Source organism: Chelonia mydas, chromosome 3, assembly GCF_015237465.2.
Source record: "Chelonia mydas isolate rCheMyd1 chromosome 3, rCheMyd1.pri.v2, whole genome shotgun sequence".
Taxonomy (NCBI): domain Eukaryota; kingdom Metazoa; phylum Chordata; order Testudines; family Cheloniidae; genus Chelonia; species Chelonia mydas.
This window is the reverse complement of record NC_057851.1, coordinates 169,982,170-169,998,221: the sequence shown is the minus strand read 5'-3', so window position 1 is coordinate 169,998,221 and position 16,052 is coordinate 169,982,170. Positions and strand designations below refer to the sequence as shown.

Below are 16,052 nucleotides of genomic sequence, written 5' to 3'. Positions count from 1 at the left end.
AAAATAACAATGCAGCTTGCTCAAACTTTCCAAAAATACCATCTTTGGCAGAGACCGAAGCAGGAAAAAATTTCATCCCCCAACTGTTTTGAAAAGTTATGAGCATAGGAAATTAGAGGTAAAAATGGAAACACTTACTCAATCTTAACTGTAACATTTGCTACCGGTGACATCTATAATTATCTAATCTAATTAATTACAGTATTTTGCCATTAGCACCTCTCATCCAAGGTTCACAAATGCTTAACAGCATGGGATAAAGCTTCCACTTTTGCAAGATCAAAAAAGTGAGAAACGGAGAGGCCAACATTTGCAGAAGTGTCCACTGTGACAATATGGGAAATCTGTCCACGTACAGCTTTTGAATTCTGCTTGCTATTGGAGGCTCTCTATGTGTATCTGTGTCAGACTGCAATCTCCATTTTGAACATGGGGATTGTTTGTCTTTTCTGATGTCTTTTGCCTCCACACTGAGCTAAAACCCACAGGAGGTGACAGGAGAAATTTATGCACCTGGCATAGAGCTACCAATGGAAGGTTGTTAAACCTTGATGGTTGTCCATTCAAATGGAGCACCTTTGGAGAAAGAGAAGGCTGCTGCCTAGGGCAAACCAATTTTTCAAGTCTGAACTCCAAGGGGGAGGTAATTAAGGAATGGATCACCTGATAAGGCTGATCAGGAGATCACATGACAAAATGGACTGGAGGTTGTAAAAGAAAGGGTCTGTCACCAACCATTTTAGAGACAGAGAGAGAGAAACTCCATATTCCAGAGGAGAAACCACATGCAGGAGGGCAGGGGAAGAGGAAGGATCCTGGACTCCTTAAAAGATTCTGACCTAAGCCCAAAGAATGCTCAAGAGTGGTGAGGAAACAGGGGTAGGAAAATGTGTACAGGTATTTTATTGTTTGGTCTAACTCTGTATATCTCGTGTGCTATCTAAAGTCAAGAGTAATTATATTAGAAACCTTACAAAGTCTGTGTTTTATGTACTTCAACTATCACATGTTCCTGGAGAGGTAAATGGCAAACCAGAGTGTTCACAAGGTTGGAGCTCCAGGAAAGTGATCAGCACTGAGCCTGGGAGCCTAGGACAGCTGGGCCATGAGGTTCAACTTAGTCAATACTAAGGAAATGTGCCAAGGATACCAAAGAAAGACATGGTGGCTGGAGTCTACCCAGACTCAGGGTAGCTTAAAAGTACATAGGCCCAGTGGGAAGGACCCAAACACTGCAGCCTGCTCAGTGTCCAACAGAGGGAGCTTTACCAGGGCTGCAACATCCACTAATTTTGGATGGCAGTGTGAGAGGTCTGATTTTCAGAGATGCTAAATATGCACTGCTCCTACTCACTTCAGCTGAACCAACCCTAGCTAATGGACACTTTTGAAAATCTGTCTAAGTGACTTGCTCTCAGTCACAAGTCAGTGACTGATTCTGTTATTAAACCTTCATATTCTAATGCATAGTCTTGAGCTCCAACCTTGCTCTTATATATATATATATACTATGTCTGATGAGTAGTGCATAACCCTGCTTATTGATACATAACAGCAACAATATATTAGTATCTATTCTAGTTTCTCTCTGTAGATTCTCTTACCTTGACATTGGTATCCCTGTTTTCCTATTACACCCCTGTAGATAAGAACATACATAAAGTATTTTAGAAAATGTAAAATACATAGATAAAAAAGTCACACTATGCTGTTTTCTTCTTCTCTTGGCCAGGTTCATGATTCAATCAAACATTTTTCTGTAACCCACAGCTTGCATGTTTCATCATTGGACTAGTTTTCAGAAAAATGTGGGAGAAAGGTACATCATATGACTGGGGGAGGGGGGGCATGCACCATCTGGATCATGTACTTTGTGCATTCCTACTTATGGACAGTTCTCTGTCTACTAAACATATGGAGTCCTAATAAACTGAAACTTGCTTTTGCTGATATTTCTCTTCCGTTTCTAAAATGTTGCTTAATTAGAATTTCTCTTTCCCTGCCCAAAATCGACAGTGTATACAAAATGTATATGTTGTCTGTCTTTTATAATGCTGTATTTATTCTGCAGCTACTTTTGGCATAACTAGACTTATTTAAACCTAAACCCATGACGTGCACAGTCTGAAAACAAGAAAACCTCAGGATGTCAGAGCGTGGAAGGCTCTTTGTGCACCTTTTGCCTGCTGTAATTTCTCCCCAAACCATGTCAGATCTTCTCTAGCCTAGCGCCGAATCCTGCTCTCCTTTCTTACATGAGTCCAAACGACTTGAGTGTATGTGACTTCACTGTGATTATGCACATGTGAAAGGCTTCAGGATCTGGCCTCTACTTATAAACTCTTTCAAATAGGGATTTTGAACCAGATTCTGCTTCTTGCTACATTAGAGTAAATCTGGCATAGCTCTACTGAAGTCAGTGGAGTCACTCTAGATTTACACTGGAGTAGCTGAAAGCCAAATCTGTCCCCATGCCTTTTCTTTGTAAAGTAACGCACATCTGTGCATACCTGTAATGCATAAAATAAATCATTTTTGAAGTGGAGCTCTTGACTTAGTGTTATGTTATGATCTTTGTTAATTCAGCCAAGCCTTTTAGGCTGAAAAGGACATTTACAATGTGGGTACCTAAAGTAACCTAAATAAAAGTGGCCTGATTGTTAAATGTGCTGTGCACCTGCATCAAGTTCACTGGGATATATGAGTGCTCAGTGCTTCTAAAAATAGGGCCACTTTTGCCTTAATATGAATTTAGGAGCTTAGCTTCAGGCATCCGAGCCAAAATTTATATTCTTAATATTAGGCTCATAAGTCTACTTTCAGGCACCTACATAGAACTGGCCTGATTTTCATTGAAGTCACTGAGAGCTGCATTGCTCTGCATCTTTGAAAACCAAACCTCTTTGATCTAGGTGTCTAAATATGTACTTAGGAGCCTAACTTTGGACACTCGTTTTAAAACAAAATTGGACCCAGGTTTGAAAATTTTGGCCAACTTCTTCAGTCCAATGGAGTTGGAAAAATCCTTGCTGATCTACTTAAAGGATACTAACAATATGCTCAGATAAAGCTACTGAAAGTGACTAGGTTTTTCTCTCAAAGGTTGTTTGTTATATTCACTGCTGGAAGGAAGTAGCTCAGAAATGAAGAAGCAGAGTAAAGACATTTGATCGTCTGATAGGATATCTTGGGTGAAATTCTGGTTCCACTGAAGTCAACGTCAAAGCTCCCAATGACTTAAATGGAGGTAGGATTTCGCTCTTGGAGGAGGTGACAATCCCCTTTTCTCGAATCCTCATTCTGGACGGTTTCTGCATGCCAGCTGACATTTTACATCCTGAAACACCCTGGGCTCACATCCAAAATATCTGTATTTTCTAGGGGTTTTCTTCATCAAAACTGAAGCTTTTGAAAGCTTCAGAAAAAAAAAAAAAGGCCATGAGGTCTTCCTCCTCATACAGAAGGCATTGAGGATGGCCACCACAAGAGGGAGGGGTTAGGAAGGCACACAGCCAAATTCAGTTTCACAGTGATTCCACTGACTTTACTGAAATTACTCTGGATTTCTGCCCAAGTACCTAAGATCAGAATCTAGCTCACACTGCTTTAAATGGTGATTATTAACTGAAAAATTTATTCGTTTAAATTTTTAAACAAGTCATACCACAGCTCTCTTTACTCTTGTGAAGCCTAGCTCTGCAGCGACACTTACAGTTGTGAAATATGAGGCTAGCCAATACTGTAGTGAGTTACAGGAATCAGATCCATTTTAGATATTAGGCCGGACAGGACTGAGCTCTGTAATCTAGAGAAAATCCCAAATTTTATCATTCACTATGGAAGTTTTTGACAGGTTTATGTTATTGTTTGCAAAAACTGATGATGAATGAACGTTAAAGAGGAAAAGAACTAAACTGCTGTACTGCTCTGTGACAGATATGGCAATTTCCTGCAATATCTTTGGGTGATCTCACTGTGTTATGTTTATGTGTCATTGTGGGCCCATGGGGGACGATGACCAAAGCCCTCCAGGAACTAAGAACAGTGATGGGGCGTGGGGGGGGGGGGGGGGAAGAGGAGGGAGCTATTAGGCAAATTCACTCAGCTTGTAACACTTCCAGGGAGGTACCACCACCTGGACAGGCTCACATATACTAGTACAAACTGGATTCTCTAGAGACCAACAGACAAAGAAAGGACTTTGGGATAAACAGCCTCAGTTTAAACTGACTCAGGGCCTTCTTTCTGATCCAGCAAATGGAGAGAACCTTCAGTCCATGGGAAGGGTTGGAAGGAGTGACACCTGCCAAGCCTGAGGCTGGAGTTGGGGTGACCTCTGGTAAGCTTTTTAGCATGTGTGTAGATTTTTATTGTTTTTAATACATTTTCTCTGTAATGCTTTCACCTTAAGAACAGATGTGTTTGCTTAGACAGAGCTGTGTGGTAACTTATAACTATAGGCAATTACACCGTTTATATCTTTCACAGAATATGTGAAGTGCAAATGCTGGCCTAGTTAAGCAGTCTGTCTTGCTCGGAATAACACAGTATAGGCAGGGAACTGTGCAGCCTAAAAAAACCCTGGTCAGGAGGAAGAGAGATGAGGGTCTCCATCCGAGAGAGAGGTGACAGCTAAGGACCTGGGAGCTTAGAGTGGGTGCCCTTTCTGGACTGTGGAGGGGGTCATACAGGTGGAGTTCCCCGGCCTGTGACACGCTCTACTCCTTTCGGACTGCTACAAGACATAATGGAACCTCAACAGTTCAATCCAAAACAGCATGACATTTGCAACAACAATAACAAAAAAGCCATATGTTGGTTATACCATATAAAGTCTCGGCAGTGCGAACAATATGTTGGTTGTCTAAGGTAGGTGGCCATAAACTTGTGTCCATTGACTTGATGAACTCTGCGTCGTACAGCACCCTGCCGCTTTCTCGGACGCATCCGCTCTCTGAACACACGTTCTTCATTGTCTTTGGGTGCTGAAAAGAAAAAGCACAGGGGGGAAAATGATAAGCACAGAATCATCCCAGACACACATTCTGAGAACCAGACATGCAAGGGAAAAATCAAAACCAAAGTCTTAAAAAAGCCCTGGGTCTGTAGCAGTGCAAGGAAACTCGCTTCCACAAAACTTGGTCCAGGCTCTACCACAGGCAAAGCAGGGAGTTATGTTTATTTTTCTCATTTAGGGCCTAACATTAATGGGACACACCTTTTACTGACGTCAGTGGGAGCTGCAGGTTCTAAGCACCTCTTATAATCTAACCCTTTCACTATAAACTCCATTGGGTTGGGTATGAAGTTTTCTTCTGAACTTTGTATAGCTCTAAGCACACTGAAAAGGAGTACTTTTGGCACCTTAGAGACTAACAAATTTATTTGAGCATTAGCATCCGATGAAGTGAGCTGTAGCTCACGAAAGCTTATGCTCAAATAAATTTGTTAGTCTCTAAGGTGCCACAAGTCCTCCTTTTCTTTTTGCGAACACAGACTAACATGGCTGCTACTCTGAAACCTGTCTCTAAGCACACTGCAACTACTTAAACAATAAACACTGCAATTCTCCAAAGTCCTCAGATATCTCAATTCCCACTGCCTTCAATAAGAACTGAGAGTGCTGCTCAATACCCCAAACTTTGGGAGAATTTAAATGCAGAATAAAATTGTCCCAGCTGGTCTTTTTCTCTGAAACAGGCAGGACAAAAATTCCATATCCAAACACCTGGAACTTTGGGGAAGTTCCGATTAGGACCTGAACTTTATGGTTCTAGCTCTCCTCTAACAATAATGTATTCTTATTAATTGTATATATTCTTGAGGAAAGGGAGGAAGTCTCATTAACTAATGTCTGTACAATTGCAAGCAAGTGGGAGCTTTTGCAAATGGGGGAGATGAAAGTTCAAATTATTGTTTCAGATTCAAAACACTTAGAAAGACCCTCCAGGACACGAGGGGGTGTTTTTCAGAGTTCGATTGGAGGTTTATGCACAATTCCCATGAACAAATAAACCCTTCTATACACTGTTTTGAAAACGTAGCCGTGTGTCTCCTCCAGAAGTTGCTGTATCTGTCAGACCATTGTTCTGGATGAATTAGCAGCAAAGAATACCTGTGTTGTGATGTCCCATTATTTATTGTAAAGATTAGGATACAGCAGGTGACTTAAATAAATCATACCACATTAATTTGAATGGATATGTGCCCATTTATCTCTTCCCTCACAACAATCAAGCCCAGCATTCAGAGGTGCACCTACTGAGCCACACTTTAGGCAGAGGTTTACTGTGGAATTCGCAGGGTTTATGACCAATACCTGATCCACCCCTCATCATTCCTGCTGAAGGTAGAAGCTGAGCAGATCAGCAAAGAGAAACTTCAAGTAACAGTAGAAAAACTGTCTCAGTTCCCAGGAGATAAATATCCATGTCCCCGCAAACCACTCCTTCAATCCATGCTAATTAGCACCCCCTATTGACACACTCAGCAGAGAGCCCAAGGACTAGCAATCTCTTTCTATCTATACTCACTGGCTCTAAATAAGGTACTTTTAAAGCACTCCTCACCTTGGTATCTGCAAGACAATACCTTTGTTTCCTCACACAACATAAACCACTTTTATTTCTTCTTTCAGTACTGATGAATTCTCAAGAGGGCCTTCTCTACTAAACTGAGATCTAAAAAAAAGCCTTTAGCTAAATTTAACCAATGGCACTACTGCATTCTACAACACTGGTTACCACCAAGTTCTTTTAGATGCCCAGATAGACACAAGAGCGTATATCCAAAACAGGGATTTAGGTGCCTTACTGCCACTTTAGGGGTCTAAGATCCTCAACCCCTGCTCAACTGCTGTCTAATCCTGAAGGCGCCTAAATTCCCTAGGCACCTAAACTTCCACCAGTAGGCATGCACAAAGCCAACTAAAGTCCTGACACCACCTAGCCACTTGATATCCTAGCTCATGCCTAAGCCCCTGCTGGATTCTCAAACTAGGCATTCCCCTGCCTATCTTGCCTGTGGAGCCTGATCCAGGAGATATGCTCTGAGCACTCCTAACCTGCACAAAAGACAGCCAAGTGTGAGCAGGCCCCGAATTTTTGTGGCTGGCAGGTGCATCCTGATTACCCAATAGCCCAAAGATTAAAGCACTCACCTGGGATGTCCAAGAGCCAGGTCTGAATCCCCACGCTGCCTGGTTTGGAACAGGGTCTTGAACCCAGGAGGACTCCCACCTCCAAGGAGAGTGCTCTGATCTGTAGGCTATCATATATCCTGGGGAGGGGCTCTCTCAATCTCTCCTGCTGAAACTTTTCTACTTTGCATAAATAATTAAATACTCATTGGGTCAGAGCGAGATAGACTCTACAACCCACTGGTTAGGGCACTCCCCCAGGATGTGTAAGAGTCAGATTCAAATCCCTGGTCCAATGAATATGTAATTACACAAAGTGGAACAGTGTCAACAGGAGAAATTGGGTATTATGGGGGGGGGGTCTCTCAGTCATCTGATGGTCAAGGTATTCACCTGGGATATGGAAGTCCCAACTTCAAGTCTCTTCTCCAAATCAGGCAGAGCAAGGATTTGAAAACAGGTCTCCCATATCCCATACCCTGAGCCATTGGCTATAATGAGGAGTGTGGTCTATTTTTTTATGATAAAGGGATGACCAGATTTAGGCCCCTAACTCCAGGAGAGGGTTCACAGCTGTTAATCCCAAGCAGAGAGAGGTGCCTCCCTCCCCAGCCCAGAGTTAAGTGCCTAAACAGCTTTAAGCAGACCCCAATGCCACTCTTCTGCATTTCACTCCTCAGAAGCTTAGGCAGCTCCTCCTTAGTTTGCTGGCTTCTGTGAATCCCATTCTTAGGTGCTTAACTCTCCCCATCCATTGCATAGGGAGCCTGATCACAGAGGTGACAAATAACTGGTGATAGTGGGGGGGCATGTGATCACCCCATGTGTTCACTCTATGGGTGGGGCAGGCACATTCCCACCCATTTGCCCTAGTCTCCCCCTTACTCTCTAGTGCCCAATGAGGCCCTGCGCACTCTCCCCCCACCTCTGCTCCGCCTGATGTCTCCACTCCCAGCTGGCCACACAGCGGCTCACATGCCACACCCCTAACCCTGCCGCAGCGCCAACCGCACGCTGCATCAAGCAGAGAAATTGTGACCAAATTTAGGAGAGCGCTGACGTTGCAAAAGCCCGCCATGTGCCTCTGGGTGACCTTTCCGTGCATGCGCTGCCGGCCCCTGCCTGTAGGTGCTTCCCCTCTCCCTGTGAGGCAAGGCAGGCAGAGGCTGGAGCAGCTGGTGAGGGGCTCCTCATAGCAAGTGACAGCATTTGCCACTAAGAACAAGGAGCGAGCCCAGCTCTCGGAGCTTGGAGGTTGCCAGACTTGGGATAAGTTGAAGAGTGGGGCTCAACGTTGAGGCCCGAGCCACCTGGAGTTGTCACTCACCTCTCCCCGCCAAACGTTCTGTCGCGCCTCACAGTTTGAAAACTTCTGAATAGACGCTGTTGCTAAATGGAAGGCAGAAATCTGGGGGGGGGGCACGTGACCCACCTGCCCCCCTTCTCTCCCCCCCCCCCCATACGCATTGCCTCTGCCTGAGCACCTAACTTGGGGCTTAGGATTCCACCAGACAACAGGGCACCTACAAATTAGTTGTTACAACATTGAGCACTGCAACACTTAAGTCCCTTTGTGGATCTAGCCCAAACTGAGCACTGATGACCCAGGCTTGCTTGTTAGTTGTCATGAGCAGTCAGCATTAGAGGAATGTGTATGAATCAGACTACAGAGTCATAGTCTAGTGTCAAACAATATTTCCAGTGAGAAGCACTTGATACTTGATATTCCTTCAGTTTCAGCACTATGTCTTTTAATATTATGCTGAAGAAGCACATGTACTTTGGTCCATCATATATTTCTGTCCACTTTTTTTTTTTAATATGGGTTCTACTCCAGTCTATGTTATGAAAACAATTGTACAAAAGGAATGAAAAAAAATCAGAGAACAAATGCAGTCCGTTTTAGACTTCATTTTTTAACCAATTGCTCAGAAGTCGTCATTATTACTGAAAGCTGTAAATGTGAAAACTACTTAATTAGAATCATAGAAGATTAGGGTTGGAAGAGACCTCAGGAGGTCATCTAGTCCAATCCCCTGCTCAAAGCAGGACCAACCCCAACTAAATCATCCCAGCCAGGAGTTTGTCAAGCTGGGCCTTAAAAACCAATAAGGATGGAGATTCCATCACCTCCCTAGGTAACTCAGTCCAGTGCTTCACCACCCTCCTAGTGAAACAGTTTTTCCTAATATCCAACCTAGATCTCCCCCACTGCAACTTGAGACCATTGCTCTTTGTTCTGTCATCTGCCACCACTGAGAACAGCCCAGCTCCATCATCTTTAGAACCCCCCTTCAGGTAGTTGAAGGCTGCTATCAAATCCCCCCTCACTCTTCTCTTCTGCAGACTAAATAAGCCCAGTTCCCTCAGCCTCTCCTCATAAGTCATGTGCCCCAGCCCCCTAATCATTTTCATTGCCCTCTGCTGGACTCTCTCCAATTTGTCCACATCCTTTCTATAGTGGGGGGCCCAAAACTGCATGCAACACTCCAGATGTAGCCTCACCAGTGCTGTATAAAGTGGAATAATCACTTCCCTCAATCTGCAGACAATGCTCCTAGTAATGCAGCCCAATATGCCGTTAGCCTTCTTGGCAACAAGGGCACATTGTTGACTCATATCCAGCTTCTTGTCCACTGTAATCCCCAGGTCCTTTTCTACAGAACTGCTGCTTAGCCAATCGGTCCTGCCCATCAGTTCCCTGAGAGAGTCAAAGTCTGCTTTTCTGAAGTACAGGGTCCGTATTCTGCTGCTCTCCTTTCTTCCTTTTGTCAGGATCCTGAACTCGACCATCTCATGGTCACTGCTGCCCAGTTGCCACCCACTTCTACTCCCCTGACCAATTCTTCCGTGTTTGTTCGAGCAGCAGGTCAAGAGGAACACGGCCCCTACTTGGTTCCTCTAGCACTTGCACTAGGAAATTGTCCCCAACACGCTCCAAAAACTTCCTAGATTATCTATGCACTGTTGTATTGCTCTGCCAGTAGATGTCAGGGTGATTGAAGTCCCCCAGTAGAACCAGGGCCTGTGATCTGGAAACTTCTGTTAGTTGTCCGAAGAAAGCCTCATTTACCTCATCCTCCTGGTCTGGTTGTCTATAGCAGATTCCCATCACAACATCACCCTTGTTGCTCTCACCTCTAAACTTAACCCAAAGACTCTCAAGAGGCTTTTCTCCATATTCATACTGGAGCTCTGAACAATCATACTGCTCTCTTCCATACAGTGCAACTCCTCCACCTTTTGTCCCCCGCCTGTCCTTCCTGAACAGTTTATACCCATCCATGACAGTGTTCCAGTCACGTGAGTTACCCCACCAAGTCTCTGTTATGCCAATCACATCACAGTTCCTTGACTGTGCAGGGACTTCCAATTATTCCTGATTGTTCCCCAGACTTCTTGCATTCGTGTACAGGCACCTAAGATAACTAGCCGATTGCCCTACTTTCTCAGTATGAATCAGGAGGCTTCCCCTCCTGTACCCTCCTCCTTGTGTTTCATCCCAGCATCCCACTTCCCCACTTACTTCAGTGCTTAGGTCTCCATCCCCCGGTGAACCTAGTTTAAAACCCTCCTCACTAGGTTAGCAAGCCCGCCTGTGAAGATGCTCTTCCCTCTCTCCATTAGGTGGATCCCATCTCTTCCTAGCAATCCTTCGTCCTGGAACAACATCCCATGGTCGAAGAATCCAAAGATTTCTCTCCGACATCACTTGCACAACCACGCATTTACCTCCACAATTCGATGGTCTCTACCTGGGCCTTTTCCTTCAAGAGGAAGGATGGACGAGAACACGACTTGCACCTCAAAGTCCTTTATCCTTATTCCCAGAGCCATGCAGTCTGCAGTGACCAGCTCAAGGTCTTGGCAGCATCACTAGTGCTCACATGGAGAAGTAGGAAGGGGTAGCAGTCTGAGAGCTTGATCAGTCTCAGCAAACACTCCTTCACATCCTGAATTTTAGCTCCAGGCAAGCAGCACACTTCTCAAGTTTCCCCGTCTGGGTGGCAGATGGATGATTCCATCTTCCTTAGGAGGGAATCCCTGACCACCAACAACCATTTCCTCCTCTTTGGAGTGGTGGTCATGTAACCCCCATCCCTAGGACAATGCATCTCCCATGCCTTCTGGTCGATGGGGTCGCCTTCTGATCCGTTTCCTCAGATGACTCTTCCAAACCATTCTCCACCATAGTACTTGTTCAGAGAGCCTGAAAACGGTTTCTTACCTCTATCTGCTTTAGGGGGTACATGGGTTCTCCTCTCTTCTTCTGGAGGTCATATGCTGACAATTTTCTTCTCCACTCTGCACTGCCCTCTCTGATCCTTCATCATGCTGTGCCTGCAGTACCAAACACTGACTTCTATCCAGTGAAACTGTTTGAAACTGTTTTCACACATTACTAGCCCTTTATCAATCAGTTTGTTTTGAAAAAAAGAGGTTTAGAAACTTGAAAATAAGTAAGAGAGAGAGTATGTGTGTGTGGGAGCATTAATTAGTTCCCATAAAGGTACTTTTTAAAGGATACAGACTATACATCTGGATCTGCACACTACAGGATTTGCTAATAGATATGTCCATAGCACAGCCATTTTAATTGTGTTTTAAACACCAAAGAAGCCTACTCTTCATTATATACTAACATCCTGCAAACATTTCATGTTCATTTTAACAAGACACAAGCATCTGTTGGCTGGCCTATATGACATTATTTTAGTGGTCTCTTTCTGTTCCCAAAAGACAAGCATCCACGTTCCCCGCAAACCATCCCTTCGATCTGGGCTAATTAGCATCCTTCATGCAGAGGAAAAGTGGTTGGATCAATCAGTCAGAAATCCCAGAATTTGGGCAATTTTTGCAGCAGTCCCTCTGTGCTACTCAGTGCCTTGGAGAAATGGCAGGAAACCAAATGTTTGGATATGAAATGTTGCAGTATGTAATGCAGTCATACTCTTCAGGAGTCATGCTGCCATTGGTCCCTTAGCCACACCTGCACACTACCCTGCTCTGAGGACTTGGAGAAGGCACAAAGCCTGAACAGGAGAAAGGTAATTTTGCAACAATATTAATCTTTCAATGTTTCACAAAAAATATCTACTTGCAAGTAAGAAACTAGATGTTCTGATTGGACATAGTTCATCCACGATACAGCATTTGATCTTCAGTACAGTCCTGACTTCTCTGCCCCATGGTGTCTTCAATTTAAGATCTTCTTGTGGTTAAGGCCACAATCACTTTACAAGGTATAATGTCACCTACAGTTTTTACATTTTGGTCACTCTAACAGAAATACCAGGAAAATATTTTTAAGTCAAAAATTGTTTAAAACTGTAGTCTAATAAGTTGTACTTTCAGACCTCTTACATAAAGATTCTTCTTTATTAGAATCACATGTTTCACTTATGATAGCCACAGGATGGTAAGAAATAGTAAAGAATAATTAAAATAACAAAACTGTTTCTCTTGTAAAAGAAAGCACATACTTTAGCAATGCTAATATTAGATTGTGTGGATTTATTTGGGTTTTTCTGGTAATATTTACTTCTGTTATGCAACAGGTGAGGTACTAGCCTTTTGTCACCAGAGATCAAGATTACAGGTCTGATCAAGTCACAAGTGAAAACTGAATTCAGTAGTCAGTTGGTCACATCCTTGTCACAAGTGAACAGTTGTCCACGCTTACACTCACCATGTCATATCACTGGACAAACAGCTACTTCTCAAAAGAATGCTATTAAAAATAACACTACCACCAAAACGATAGTATTCCACAGTACTCACCTACAACACTGTTGTGTCACTATTGTAACATGATGGTTTGGACCACGGCCACAGATTAATGTAGTAGCTTCATTAAGCGGCTCAGGACTGGACAAGCAGGTTTGTGGACAGAGCTATGTTTGGAAGGAACCTGTGGCACCTGCTGGTTCATGCCCAGCTTTGTGTGCCCCTCATTCCCATGAACAATAAATTCCCCTCTTCAATTTAAATAAAACAAGACACAATGCTTGAGCTATCCCCTAGTGAACGTCTTCACTAATACTGTCCATTTGGCTATCCCAGATGTTTACTTAGAAAAAACAAAAACCATAAAGCCCCCCTACTTTTATCCGCTGGGGGTTCAGAGATGACCAGAAAATGCTCGGAGAGTATCAGAAAGAGCCTTGTATGTATGGCACAACCAGCCAATGCTCTCAAGATTTTCTTTGGAAAGTATTAGCTTTACATGTGAAATGAAAACATAAATGCAGCTGTAGTTTATTATAAGGGCAGATAACAATGTGGCTATTTCCACAATGATTTCATACATGCCACAAGAATATATGAAAGTGTTTTTATAGACACACCACCCCATGAGTAGTAATTTGGAAGTAGCAGTTGTGCTAGTCATACAGTTCAATATATATAATATTTGCCCATTTCAACTCCATGAATTAAAAAAAAAGTCTTGGGGAATTACTAAATGCCTAAAATAATATTCTGGAGATACTTTCCTCTGATAGACAGTTTGAGAACCATTTTTAAATAAGATTTATAGAAACAAAATCCTAGAATGGGATAGGTCTAGAAGAAACCTCTGAGATACAGTATCTAGTCCAGCCCAATTCATTATATTTCCATACTTAGTAGAGGAGTTCAAGTTAAGATTAGATGAGTTTGCCATAACTATTTTATTAAGCAAATGGTTACAGTGTCCAAAGTAAATAGTTCTTTCCCCTTCCTTACGTTATTTTACTTAGATATTCATACACAGTAATCATTCCTTCATTAAAAGCAGTTTCTTTTAGGCAAAATAAATTCAGTTCTCTTAAGCTTTCCTAAGAAATTCTAAAGACCCATTATTATTTTGGTTGCCTCTTTGCCTTTTACATTTGGAGGGAGCATAATCCTTCATGGTATTATTTTCAAGAGAAGGCACCAGAAATGTGCATGATAATTTAATAATTCTTGGAGAGGGGATGTCTCTGCAGCATGTGTTGCATGCAGTTTTGTTGTAGCTGTGTTAGTCCCAGGATATTAGAGAGACAAACTTGTCTCTCTTATCAACAGAAATATTATCTCAACCACTCTGTCCCTCTAATACAGCATATTGCATTTAGACTGCCTTTGTGCCTCAGCAAACCAAAAACTTAAGCATGTGCTATGTCTTTGAAAGACTGGGACATAGCAAGGTGTCTCTGTTTAACATTGTGCACAAATCCAGAAAATGTAATGCACATTATATAACATTATGGAAAGGGACTCTGTAAAAGAGAAGTTAAAGCCAAAATGTTCACAAGTGTCCATTAAGTTGGGGTGCCTCAACTTTTGGATGTCCAACTTGAGACACCCAGGGACTGTTTTTCAAAGACACTGAGCACCTACAGAGATTCCAACTGAAGCCAATGAGAGCTCAGTATTCTCAAAAATCAGACCCTAGGTATCTGAAGCTGGGCACCCAATAATTGAGGCACTCAAAATTAATGGACAGTTTGAACATTTTGGCCTAAGTGACTTGTCCAAAGTCACAAGAAACCCTATGGCAGATCCATAAAGAAAAAGAATTCAGGTGTCCAGACTTCTAGTCTTGCACTGTAGGCACAAGAGCTGACTTTCACTTTTAGCCTCCAGGTTTTCATTTACTATTAACTTACATTAAAAAGCCTCAAACTATAACTTTACTATAACACTATGTATAAAGTTTTTAATGAGTTTTTGTTTATTTGCCCGAGAAAGATCAGATGGCTTCATTCCAGATTTCCAGTGGCAAAAGAGTTGTAATGGTGATGTCCTGGTTTGAGTGCTTTCTAGCTGAGAGACCGTGTGTACCATCAATAAAGTTGTAACAAGCTGGACGGCTCTCACTAGCAAAACGTAGACTTGACTGACAAGAGCTGGAGACAAGGGGATATCACTGCCTGACCTTTTACTTCTGAATTCACTCCCAACCATGGCTCTGAAAGACCTTGAATCCTACTGAACTTCGGGGAATGGTGCAAAGCAATGTATTTTTCGAGGTTTCTTCCAGATGAGAGTGATTGTGTGTTACGTGTATGGGGCGAGTCTATTTGTGTTCTTTGTATTATGTTAGATGTTCCTAGACACCAATCGTTAGAGGCACTTTTTGGAACTTAAAAAAATAATTACTTTGAAGTCTTTAAAGAGGGCTGAGATATGGGATAGGAATCCTGCTTGTTAAATGACAAAAATTAAAACACGTTATGTTTCATTTTATAATGAAATGATCAATTTTTAATGTAAACTGAAATGGGGCAGCATGCAGTGTAAGACCACTGACTGCAACAGGTGGCACTCACCTTAGGTAGCAAAATGTGACATTGCCATCATCGAACTTCATTACTGCAAGTATTCAAGGCACTTCCTATGGTAAATACAAAGGACTAGGAGGAAATACTGAAGATACCAAGGTGTGTCAGGTAAAACTGGCAAGTTTTTCAGTACCACCATTCTGTATCCAAATGCGGAGTTCTCAAAAAGAACTTCCCTGCACCTAGACTACATTGCTGGTGACTGGGACCTGCAAAAAGTTCACACACAAGTTTCCTTTAAATTGTGACTACACTGTTAAAGCAAAAACTACACTGATCCCCATTGTTACACTGGTCACACTTTATATTAAGGGTCCATTTATAAAGCATGTATAAAAATGTTTTAAATATAATACAAACATGAGCAGTATGTGATATAGATAGTTATACACACATCTGCTGATGCATATATGGATGTAGGCTATGGCAGTAAGCAAACTACTGATCTGCTGTATTCTAACAATTGAATAAGCATTTATTAAAATACCTATTAATCATTTATTAACCCTTTTTAGTCTACTGTATTTATAACTGGCATTTTAATAGAAAGGGTGACCACTGCATTTTATCATAGTGAAGCATTCTTCCAGGCTCAGAAAACAAGC

At 42.5% G+C, this 16,052-nt stretch overlaps 1 protein-coding gene across 5 annotated transcripts in view; it reads right to left on the bottom strand.

Moving 5' to 3' along the window:
* The window catches only part of PRKCE (protein kinase C epsilon), a 507,167-nt gene that overhangs the window by 189,012 nt on the left and 302,103 nt on the right, over positions 1–16,052 (bottom strand). For all 5 annotated transcript variants that reach the window (XM_007062803.4, XM_027825224.3, XM_037895851.2 and 2 more), the window contains 2 exons: positions 4,826–4,985; positions 1,605–1,639 (listed from right to left, as the gene is read on the bottom strand). In XM_007062803.4, coding sequence (XP_007062865.1) covers positions 1,605–1,639; positions 4,826–4,985 — 195 coding nt within the window. The remainder of the gene's footprint in view (positions 1–1,604; positions 1,640–4,825; positions 4,986–16,052) is intronic.